This window comes from Myotis brandtii, unplaced genomic scaffold (genome assembly GCF_000412655.1).
Source record: "Myotis brandtii unplaced genomic scaffold, ASM41265v1 scaffold154, whole genome shotgun sequence".
Taxonomy (NCBI): Eukaryota; Metazoa; Chordata; class Mammalia; order Chiroptera; family Vespertilionidae; genus Myotis; species Myotis brandtii.
In genome coordinates, this window is record NW_005355584.1 from 7,112,218 (window position 1) to 7,124,188 (window position 11,971).

The 11,971-nt window shown below is 50.8% G+C and overlaps 1 protein-coding gene across 1 annotated transcript in view; it reads right to left on the reverse strand.

Annotated features, from left to right (window-relative positions):
- The window catches only part of ZNF516 (zinc finger protein 516), an 89,404-nt gene that overhangs the window by 48,351 nt on the left and 29,082 nt on the right, over positions 1-11,971 (reverse strand). The window contains exon 2 of the mRNA XM_005861629.2: positions 5-1,716. Within this exon, the coding sequence (XP_005861691.1) occupies positions 5-1,541 (1,537 nt within the window). The 5' untranslated portion in view covers positions 1,542-1,716. The remainder of the gene's footprint in view (positions 1-4; positions 1,717-11,971) is intronic.

Sequence of the window (11,971 nt, forward strand, 5' to 3'; positions counted from 1 at the left end):
TGGTCCCTGCGGGCACGGCGGTGCACCCGAGAGTGCAGCACCATCTGGTGGTAGGTGCGGAAGATCTTGCCGCACTCGAAGCACTCGGAGGACTTGCCTTGGCCGGCTGGGGTGGTAGCCCGGCGGCTGGGGCGTGAGGCGGGCCTAGGGTCCAGGGACCCAGGTGCAAGGTCCCCTGGTGCGCCTGCCCTCTTTCGTGGGGGGCCCTGCGCACCAGGCTCCAGCTCACGCTTGCGCTTCTCCTGGCTCACCAGGATGTACTCGCGCCGCTCCTTGTCAAAGGCCACATCCCCAGCCAGCGCCTCGTCCCACGTCCCGTACTTGAGGTACTCGGCCGGCTCGACCACCTTGCCCCGGGTGGCCAGCTGCCAGGCCTGGTAGCTGTTGACCGGGTCCAGCTCGGCCACCCGCTGCCCGGTCTGTCCGTGGGCTGGTGCACCGGTTCCAACGGGGCACAAGTTCAGGCACTGGAGGAAGAGCTGCTGGGAGTCCGCAGGGCCGAGTTCGCCCTCCCCGCTCAGGGCCCGAGTTCTGCCCGCCTCCACCCTGCGGTGGACTGCGTTGTGGGCATTCAAGCTGTCCAGGTTTGTAAACAGGTTCCCGCACTTGGTGCAGACTTCATAGAGGGCCAGGCCGGCCACGATCGCCTCCTCCTGCACCACGTTGTTGATGGTGGCGATGGGGTCCAGCTCGCTCTTGGGCCTGTTCTTGCTCCCCGCCTTGGGGCCATGCGCCTTCATGTGGTTTTTCAGGAACCACGGCTCTTTGAACCTCCGGCCACAGATGTGGCAGCCGTGGTCGAAGGAGCCCCTGTGCTTCTTCATGTGCGCCTTCAGGAACCAGGTCTGGCTAAAGGCCTGGCCGCACACCTCGCACGGGAACTCCCCAGGCGGCAGCTCCGGCTTGCCGTTCACCACGCAGGCCTCCCCACTGGGCACCTGTGCGGTGATGTGGTCCTTCTCAATGTGGCTCAGCAGGGACTCCTCCCTCAGCGTCACGTAGCTGCACAGCCGGCACTTAAAGGGCTTGTGTGCCCGGTGCACGTGACGCTCCAGGTCCTTCTTGCGCTCGAACTTGCTCTTGCAGAAGGAGCACTGAGCCACTGCCCCGCCATCCTCCCCAGAGCATGCGGCCCCCTCCGCCTCCTTCCTGCTGCTCCTCAGCAGGATCTTGCTGTTGTCCAGCTGCGTGGCGCCATTGAGGATCCTGTTGCAGGCCGAAGTGCTTTTCGTGGGGCTGGTGCAGCCGTCCAGGCCCTCGGACACACGCGTCTCGCCGGCCTCAGGCTCATGGCCCTGGATCAGAGTCCCCGTGCGGTGGCTGCGAATGTGGATCTTGAGGTTGCCCTTCTGGGAAGCCCTGTGGTCACAGTAGGGGCACTTGTAGGGCTTCTCACCCGTGTGCTTGCGCATGTGCTGCGACAGGGAGCTCTGGAAGGGAAAGCTTTTGCCGCAAATGCAGCAGCTGTGGCTCAGGGCCTTATCCCCGGCCACCTCGGGGCCCCTGCGCAGCTCCATCTCGGCCTCCTGCTGACGATCCATCTCAAGGACACGGGCAAGCTCAGCCAGGGTGGCAGGGCTCTCTGTCAGGCAGGCCTGCAGGACAAGGTCTTATCTCTCCATGTTCAGAGGAGCCTCCTGCTTCCCAGCTGCAGACGCGCCTGCCACCACAATGTGCATGTCCTACCTGGAGCACATGGTGGAGGGCAGCGAGCACCTGGAACAGAAAAGACACAGAGAAGAGCTTAGGAAGGAGGTGTGCAGGGGAACAGAGACCCGGTCACATCCACCAATGGACCCACATGGACCTCCTTAAAAACATCAATCCAATCCAAATTAAAGAAATGAGGCACCAACAAAAATTCAAACAGATGTATAAGCAGCTACTTTCCTTTCAAAGATCAACAATCAAGCAATTAATTATTGATAATGATCGTGTTAAATAATTAAAACAAACCAATGTAAATGACTATGCACTAAAATAATTTTTATCAGAAAGATATAAAATCTTTAAGAAAAGACTGGTGAGAGTTTGTGGGCGTGAGACACAGCTATAAAAGAGGAGAGCGTGGGAAAAAGCAGCAAAGTGAAATGAGGGGGGAACGATGGCAAAGATCGGAGGCAGAGCTCCTGCGGGGCCGTGCAGCTGTGAACAGCACCTACAAAGGTGTGCAGACGGTAAGGAAACGAGTCTTCAGTTAAGAACTTGGATGATATAGTAAAAGAGAAGCAATGCAGTGCAGAAAGGGAACCCTCAGCTGCTTCAAGGTCTGTGCCCTGAACCAACTACCCCAGGACTGGGTGGCCGACGCTGGCTACCCCACGGATACCACCCCCGGTGTGTGTGACCACAAGAGCATTTCCAGAGCAACATTCGGTCCTTGCCGCCTCTTAAAGCCCAATCTCTTCGGCCCACCTTTCTTGCCATCCTGGTCCTGTCCTTTTTCCCCTGCACTCCTACCCCCGCTGTATCCCCAAAACCACCCGAAACTCTGGCCACAGGGCTGAGTCCTCGGTGCGGAAAACCCTGCTGACTCCAGGAGATTGGGCGGCGTCCCCACTTCTCCACAGTCAGACCCCACAGTGCCCTCCCGGGGAGGCCAGGTCCACCTCTCCCTGGTGACAGCAGATGTATCATCACTGTCACCTTCATGCCCATCTGCCTTCCAGAGAATGACGGACAGGCCCTGGTTTGAGCCGCTCCTCCAGGCACCTGGGCGTGTCCAGCACCCTGTGCACAATCCAAGGCGCACAGTGGGCAAGCCTCTACACTGTGAGAAACCCAACCAAACACCTGTACACCACCAAATGGGCCCAAGACAGTCCACACTGAAAAGCAACCATGTGCCATAAAAACAGGAATTTCCTTCTGACTTGTGATAAGCAGAATGCGACAAATAATGCGCCCATTAGAATGCACGTGGGAGATACCGCATCTTTCAGGACAGAGTTCTGACAGGTTAGCTAGGGACGGAGGGCCCACCTGGCTCCCCTGGAACAGGGCTGGTTCTCCTCCTGCATTGAAGGAGGCCCACTCAGCAGCCCCTCCCGATGCACACAGTCCACTGATGATGTTTTTTGCAAACCTTTTAGCAATCAGTTAAAACGTAATTCTCTGCCACTGGCTCGCTTCAGTGGCCAAATCAACAGACTTCTGTGACCATACTTTTGTCAGCAAAAATTGCCATTTAAGACACAGTCATCCTTTCTTTTCCAAAAAAAAGAACAAGAACACTGTCCTCGGAACTTTGCACTTAAACATGGGCCCGGGGCAGCCATCCCAGTGACAGGGTTATGGGGACGTTATCAGCCCTCCTGGCACTAAGGGCTTTGCTGTCCTATTTTTATAAGCCCTTCAGCCTCTGGGAGCCAGGGGGAGGAGGGGGTCTCAGATGCTTTCTCCCCATTTACCGTGGCCCCTGTCGGGAGTGATTCGCACTTCCAAACCTTCAGGTAACACAGACACTACGAGGAGGGGTGGGGGTAGAGAGCCAATGCACGTCCATGTGTCTTAGCTGACATGTGACAAGTCACCACAGACATGCGCAAAGCACAAAGCACAGCCCCGCTGACCACATACTTTGCCCATAATGAATCAGAGTTCTGTTGTTACTGTCTGACACACTCTTCCCAAGGCTGTCACTGGGAACTTGCCAGACGAGACTGTAATTTCATTGTTTAGGCATAAAAATGGCTTGCTGATTAGGGTTTTAAAATAGATTTCCAATGGATGTTCCCGTGTGTGTGTGTGTGTGTGTGTGTGTTTCTCTAGAGATGAATAAAGAGTTGGAAGCTACTTTTTGAAAATGCCTTATGTAATTTTCAAAATAGATTTTATTTTGAAAAGGTTAATATTTATAAAAATTGAAAAAATTAAAATGTTTACTAAAGAAACTAAAAACGTGTGTTCATAACGTAAGAATGCATTCTAATGGGCACGGGGAGGGGTTTAGGGGGACAGAACATAAAAGTCATGAAAATAACCTGTTTAAGAAATCAGCATGTGAGCGCACAAAGAAAGGCAGCGGCAGGTCTGCGTGCATATGTCAGGCTGCCGCCCTACCTCGGAGACTTACTTTCTTGGACTGCAGAGCACAACTGAAATAAAGAGACTTTCCCAAGACTGCTAACACTTAATGTAGGTAAATTTAATCTGTGGGTAACTGTTTCAACTAAAACAAACCCTTCTGTAAGTGAGGACCCTGGGAACTGCATCTTCAGCCTCAGCCCAGAGAGGTCACTTCCTGCAGCAGCACGCCCAGGTGACCCACTGCACGGGGACTGCTTCCCACACCTGTCCCAGGGAACTCCTGTGAGAGCCAGTCTCACAAAGCTAAGACCTGAGACACACACCACAGGGAGAAGCACTGTAACGTAGCCAGAGGGCCTATAAGGAACCCTACGCAGCCTCTATCAACCTCTGATCCCCACAGGACCTAAGGCCCAGGGCTGCCTGCAGCCTCACACTGAACAACAGGGTTCATCACAATCCCTGAGGGCCTACTGTGCGACAGGTGACGTCTGGGAATTTAACAACCAACGGTGACTAAGAAACAGGCTTAGCTTCGAGGAACCCAAAAGTCAGAAAGGACACACAGTGGGAAAAAAGGATACTGGCGGTGCCCCAGCTGGGCAAGTGCAAGTTTCCGGAAGGGTAGGGAGGGAAGTGATGACCTGCATTGGCAAAGCCTGGCTGGTCCTCTCAGGGGAGTCCAGGAAAGTCTAGGAATAGATGGTCTCAGCTAAACTTCAGGGGTGAGAAGGACTGCCCAGTCCCAAGGACCCAACCCCAAACACTCAAGGTCTTCCCCAGCCCTAACCTCTGTCTCCCAGCATCCCATAATAATGTTCATCCTGTTCGCTGTATCTCCAATTCAGCCTTGAATCCACACCCCCTCTCATCTCAGCCAAAACTGCAGTTCCAGAATGCACGTCTGGACAACCTGAGACCGAAACCTGCACAGGTGTGCACACCCTTCAGATGAGGCCACACTCCCCACCTGGGCTTAAAGGGCTGTATCCTGCACCAAGGACACATGTCCCCAGGCCCCCCAGTTCATGACCTCGTGTCCTGCCCACACCCCAGCAGAACACACACTCACAGTACCTCTGGGCCCTGCCACACATCAGTCACTGACCTTCTCAGGGGCCTCATTTGAGCCCCTTTAGCATGAGACTGAGTTGGGCCCCTGGAGTGGCCCTGCCCAGCACTCTGCAGGGTCCAGCCCTATCTCAACACACATCTGGACACATTACTATTCCCACTTTTTTAATCCCTCACACACTCGTATGTGAGACAATATATTTTGTGAGGGCAGACCCACAAAATATCGAGCTTTCTCCCCACTAAATCCCATTCCCTAGCACAGAACCAGTCACACAGTGGGCCTCACAGTGCTGGGAAAGAAGGTCTTGACCTTGAGCTTCAAGGTCAGACACACTGAGCTGGAATCCCATTCTGCCACTCACTTGGATCAACTGTGTGACCTTGAACAAGTGTCTTAACCTCTCTGCTCCCCAGCCCATTTCTTCATCTTTAAATGGAAATGATGGTCATGGTATCCATATTATAGTATTTTGTGAGGTTTAAATTAACGCAAGCAAGGTAGAGTGTTTAACACACAGTAAATGTTCCAGGTATTATAATTAGTTAATAATTGTAGAATAAATGAATGAAATGTCAATTCAGTACCCAAAGATACATTGTCACTGGCAATGACAATATTTGATTTGCTCAATTCAAAAGGGCAAACTAAGAGCTCCGGAAGCGAGCACGGAAACACCCTCCAGTAACACCTGGGCCACAGCTTCACAAACGGTTTCAGCACCAGGACCGAGTCTTCCACCAGCAGCTGCGGTCATCACAGCAGGCCCAGCTCGGAACCTGCAGAAAAACTAGCTTCGCCGTGGACTGGGCGGGACAGCAGACGACACTGAGAGCTTCCGTGACTTCTCTCGGGTCACTCGTGTCAGGTCGCTAATGTGGGAAAATGGGCTCGTTTTTTGGAGGCCTGTGATGAAGTACTTTACAGACAGTTCATCAAAAGAGAGAAAGCAAATTGCTGCCTCTCCCGGTCGGGGGTGTGCATGTCTATTACTCTTTCTGTTTTACTCTGCAGATTTTTTTTAACATTTTTCACACACACACACACACACACACACAATGATTCACATTTGGGACCCCAGTAACACAATCGAGTAACACAATTGAGAACTCCTGTGGGCCCCTTCTCCCACCTCTCCCCCTCCACCACCTCTACAGCACCCCTAACCCCTCCCCAACTTACCTCCTCCACCACTCCCCCATCCCTCCCACACCCACTTCCCCCCTCTCCCTTCAGAGGCCCCCAGGAAGCTCACAGGGCTCTAAGCAATGCAGTTAGAAAGTACCTTCTGTTCATTGGAGTGTGTGAAATTCAAAGAAAGTAAAAGCATCTGAGTAATAAGTAACTGTTTAAAAGCAAAGCAGGATTTTATTTTAAGAGATTGCTTGCTGATGTCTCAGGCTCGCCCAGAGACATCGAGGAAGCCACCCCGAGCTCCAGGGCTGCAGACAGCGCAGTGTGACTACCACCAGCCAAACTGGACCAGCCCAGCTCACAGGGGCATTCACTGGGATCCCTTCCATAGCTTCCCAAGGCAAAAACCAGCAATGCTGTTGAGGGTTTTCTTCCATATTTCAAACCACCACTTTCCAACCAGTTAAATATGATATTATCAGAAGACAAGGTAAATATCCTCTATTTTTAAACAGTAAGCATATTTTTGAATCTACACAAAATCTTGCCATCTTCTGCTCTGTAAATTAAGCCAACACAAAGCCAAAGCCGACGGATTTTGTACTGATTTCCCCAAAACTATCTAAGCCAATTCTATCAAAATGTTATCCAAGGAACCAGAAGGCTGATTTTCAAATAACCTCTAACATTCAGAGTAATTTTCATTGCAAAGCCACTCTGCAAGTTTTCTGAAAGCAACCCAAGCAGAACTAGTAGACATGGGGGGGAGGGGGGTTGCGGGGGGGAGGGGTCCGCCGGAACAGGGGATGGCACAGTTCTGAACCAAGTTCACTACTTTTCAGTTTAGGGAGCAAACCCGAAGCTCTTGTAGTTTTTCAAAGAGCTCTCCAGATGGGTATTTTTTAGTTCCAGTTCATTAATTAACCATAGCATGATAGTAAGAAATAGTTTGGGTTTCCTCGAAGCTGTGTGGTCACTTCCCTTCTCTCCCCCTCTGGTCACCTGCTGGGGGACAATGGGCAGAACTGGCAAAGTCTGAGCCAGAGGCAGTGGGCCTGGGGACCTGTCCTCTCCAGAGCACTGGTAATAGGAGCGTTTGTGAAATGCAGGGAATGGGGGAGGTAGGGACAGTGATGCCCTTATAGAGAAAATTGCTCGCAGCAGACAGGCAGACGGCTCAGGACATGGACAGGGGTGTTATGGCTGCAAAGGCAAGCCACAGAATAAAAAGAGAAGTCTCCAGCTCAGCCTGGTGCATTTCTGAAGGGGACTCTGGCCACAGGGCATGCCCAGTGCTGGGGGCCCAGTGTGCTTAGTATACTGGGCGTTTGTTCTTCAGCAGACAATGAAGCGAGCTTTACTGGTTACACTGTAGTATTATGAGCCATGAATTAAAATACATCATTAACATCCTGCACCAGCTTATCAACTGCTGAGACAAAAAGCCTATTCTCTGAACAAATGGGGAGAAATTCCAGAACAACAATGAGGAGTTCCTCTCCCCACACACCAATCTGCCCGAGATTAACAATTCCAGGCTTATAGTCCCCAGACCAGGGTCCCAGTGGCTCCATGAAGTGAGGCTTTCACTGCCCGGAGAGTAAGGACCCTGATGACAGGGCCTCGAGGCCGCCTCGCTCAGACCAATCAATAATCCATTATGAGCAAACTACATTTCCACTCTAATAAGAAGAAATGAATAAAAGGCTACCAGAATCCCCCGCATTCACCTCCCCCAGAAAAGAAAAGGACACAAACCCACTATCCCGGGGCCCAAGGACACACACTGCCCATAACAGCCTCACCTCCCAGCTCCCAGAGAACAACGTGCTCCACATTTCTGCCAAAAACACTGTAAGGGTGAGTCTCACACACTTTTTGTTCAGGACAAGAAGTACTGGGAAGGAACCATGGACAGGACAGTGACAAAGTTCCATTTTCTCAAACAAAAGGTCTCCTTTAAATTATTTAACACTGCCAAGTAAATCAAAGCAAACCCCCCATTAGTCCCCAAGTATAACTGTGACTCCTGTGCACAATCAGGTTTGATTACCCAAACTCCCTGACCACGTAAGCAAGACTGGCCTCGGTGCTGCGAGCCTCGGACCACAGCTTTGGACTCAGCGCTCACTTACAGCAAACACGCCTGGGTGACCTCAATGTGATCCGGCAGCCGGGCTACCCTTTATGAAGCTGTTGACCACCGTCTGTCAAGAACCCAAAGAAATTCCTGGCTCAGAAGAGAAAGGCTCCATCTTCACCTCCAGATAGAAGGTACAAACAGAAGGATGTTAATGGACAGGAAGAAGGTAGACCAATATATTTCCAAAGGAAAATATAAATGAGCATTCACACAGCAGCTGTCCTAATGCCCTTTTATTAAATACAAAGACTGGCAGTCCAGTCTGACCTTAACGGAGAGAAAAAAAAAGGCAGATGAGTGCACAATATAGTTACTATTCACTTTCACAAAGTCCAAGAACCAACCAGGGAGGATGTGGGAATACGCTTTCCCCAGATGTTAATAACATCCTGAAAAAAATCCCAAGTTACGGAATTAGGGAGACTTTAATAAAGAGCTGTCCATGTGAAAATAAAGGAGGGGATTTTTATATCAAAAGGAGTGTCCTTGTACTTGCTTTTCTTTTGCTCTCCAAAATGAATGCCTCATGTCACCTACTTTTCGCTATTTCCCATCCTATTAAGCAGTGACTTAATCACAAAAGGGAAGGACCCAGAGCTTACTTCCTCATGTTCTGCAGCAAGTGTCCTGTTAGGGCACCCTGGCCGGCCAGGAGAGCTGGCACCTGCTGGGACCCCTGCTCCTGGAGGGAAGGCAGGGCTAGTGCTATGATCTTGGCAACGGTCCTATTAAAAGCCCCATTTTCCAGAAGCTTACGACTGCATCTCCCCCAAACTGGGCAGCTCCAACGAAGACTGTCGTCACGGAGGGCTGGCTGTTCAGCTTTTCACACAAACAGAGAACAATTCACTGGCTGCTCCCTCCACGAACCACAAAAGCAGCGAGTTTCTAGTTTTGACTCTTTTACGTCCTGCACCAAGATGATGACAGCCACCAGCCACATTCCGACTGAAAACTTGGGGGACACCAGTGAAAACGAAGGTGCGTAAATTTCTATTTTTAAAAACAAGCGTGGAAGGCCAGAGGCCTCAGATAAACTTGAGGGGGGGAAATCCCATTGAAAAGTGGCTGATAGGTTTTTTCTGACCCTAAACCCAAAAGTGCTGAAACTATCACCAATTCTGTATCTAATGTAATTTTTTTTTTAATTTCTTAAATTACCAGCAGTGAAAACAATCAATCATGTATGGAGACACTCACTATATTTCCTCACTATGCAACACCTCCTGGTCTACTGGACAAATCTTTTTGACATTCCCATTAGCTGACTGCAAAACATATTTTAACTGAAATTTGTTTCTATAAGTAAACTGTATTTTAGTCCATGTAAACAAAGCAAAAGGCTGTACTGGCCCCTAACACAGGCACGCTGACCTATTTTCCAGCCTCTTACCCAAAACCAACGTTTCTCTCCCAGTATAAGAAAACAGACTGCAATTAATACCAATCTCACATTATCTCTTTCTTCTGTGCGTTCTGTGAAAGAGCCTAGAAGTCCCCACCATCAAATGAAAGAAAGAATTGTGCCTGAGAATACAGAGAGAGATAATTATGTGCAGGAAGCCATAAACCGTTGTTAAACATTACCTCCCCAGTATACTGTTTGGCGCAGAACCGGCCCCCAAGACCCCTTCATCAGGAGCACGCAGGGGAAACGCAAACACATCAATAACCAATCTTGCTGAATTCTAACCAACGGCTCATACACGTTTTCTGTAAAGATACCCCGAATTAAGTCTATTTTCATTGAAAGGCAAACCGTGCAAGAAATTATTCAAGATGCTGTTTGCCACTGTACAAACACCAAACAATACTTTAAGATGATCAAAAGCATACAAGGTCACAAACCTTCCCCAGATGCCTTCCTTCATACAAAGTGTACAGCATGCATACACTTTAGCCAGTTTAAATTTTCCAGACCCACTACCGCCAGTAACCACTGTAACGTGACCCAGTTTATCACTAATGCACGCAGCACCTTTGAAAGCAGCTGGACTGTGCGCCTCTGAAGGAGAGTGATCTATCAGAGCCTGTTTACGAAGAGCGGTTCCCCACAGAACATGATGTCACGTTACCCCAGGATTTATGCGGCCTGCCTGTCTGACAATGTATTTTTCAGGCACCGTCAGCGACCCATCGCTGCAAGTCCTGACTTCTGAAGATAACAGACCGCCAATACTTTTCTCCAAAGGAACAAAACAGAATCAACAAGCAAAATTCCACTCTCATTCCCTATCGTCATGTTTTTGTGTTACTCAGCCATCCACGTTAAGATAATGCTACTACACCGGAAGTGATCTTGCAGAAACGAGAAGGGACTTTTCCTAAGCAAAAGCATCTTACCCAGCAACAGCTTCTGGTAAAAGTAAACATAAAATACAATGAGGCACGTTGTTGAATGTCAAAGCTTCCACCCCACCCCTGGTCCTCGAAGAGGACAAATAAGGACCCTGAAGCTTCGGATCTGCCAGCCAGCCCAGGCTGGACTGTCTGGGGACAGAGTGTGCGCTTAACGAGCTCAGCACGTCCGGCGGCCACCAGAGTGAGAGCAGCAGCAGCCACGCCAGGTGCTGCAAACATTTTCCAAAGACCCGAAGACCATGGCCCGGATCGAGCGACTACCTCTGCGTCATCCGTTCAGTTCCAGCCACGTCCATACTGATGAGGAGAGTGGGAATGGTGGTGGGTACGCACTGTGAGGGGTTCACTCTGTCACTGCTGTCCCTTTCCTCGCTCGCGCTCTTCTCATATCCCGCCCCCCAAGCACACAGCACACATCCAAATCCAGGTCCCCTTTCCCAGGTCTGTTCAAGGAAAATGCAGGGGACAGATTGCCAGGCACTGCGGACAGGCAGAGGGCGGTTCCCAAGGGCGGCGGTGCTTGTGCACACATGTGCATGTACAGGCATGTGCATAACCCAAAAACCCACTCGCTCAGAAACACACCACACATGGAAGGGAGCACTGTGTCCGGTTCCAACACCAGCCCTGATAAAACACACCCCCCTCCCAGAAACACCGGCTTCCTAAAGGTTCCAATACGTGGGTCACTGGCCCTCTGGGCCCCGCATACAGCATCCCTGCCCATGACCTGCCATTCTGAACTCAGAGCGTGCTCAGAGCGCCTTGCTGAACCCAGCCAGGACTGATGGTGTCCACCGTATTGTCTAAGGACAGCTGTCCTTCCTTCCAGACACAGGGTCACTCGCCACCAATAATGCACACAGGCACCCCATGAACCAGCTCAGGAAGGGCCTGCAGGTCAAGCTGGTGACCCCTGGAAATAGCAGCCCATCTGCCCCACTCGGGACCCTCCCTTTTGTCTGCACAGTCTCGGGGACCTAACGGGCAAAACCACCTTCCGTCCTCCCTCAGCATGTTCCGGCGCTGACCTCCCTCGGGTCTGAAATAACACCGTCAGGACGCTCCACACACACACCCTGTCGCTGCCCTCTACAGCAGTGGTTCTCAACCTTCCTAATGCCGCGACCCTTTAATACAGTTCCTTATGTTGTGGTGACCTCCAACCATAAAATTCGTTGCTACTTCATAACTGTAATTTTGCTTCTGTTATGAATCGTAATGTAAAT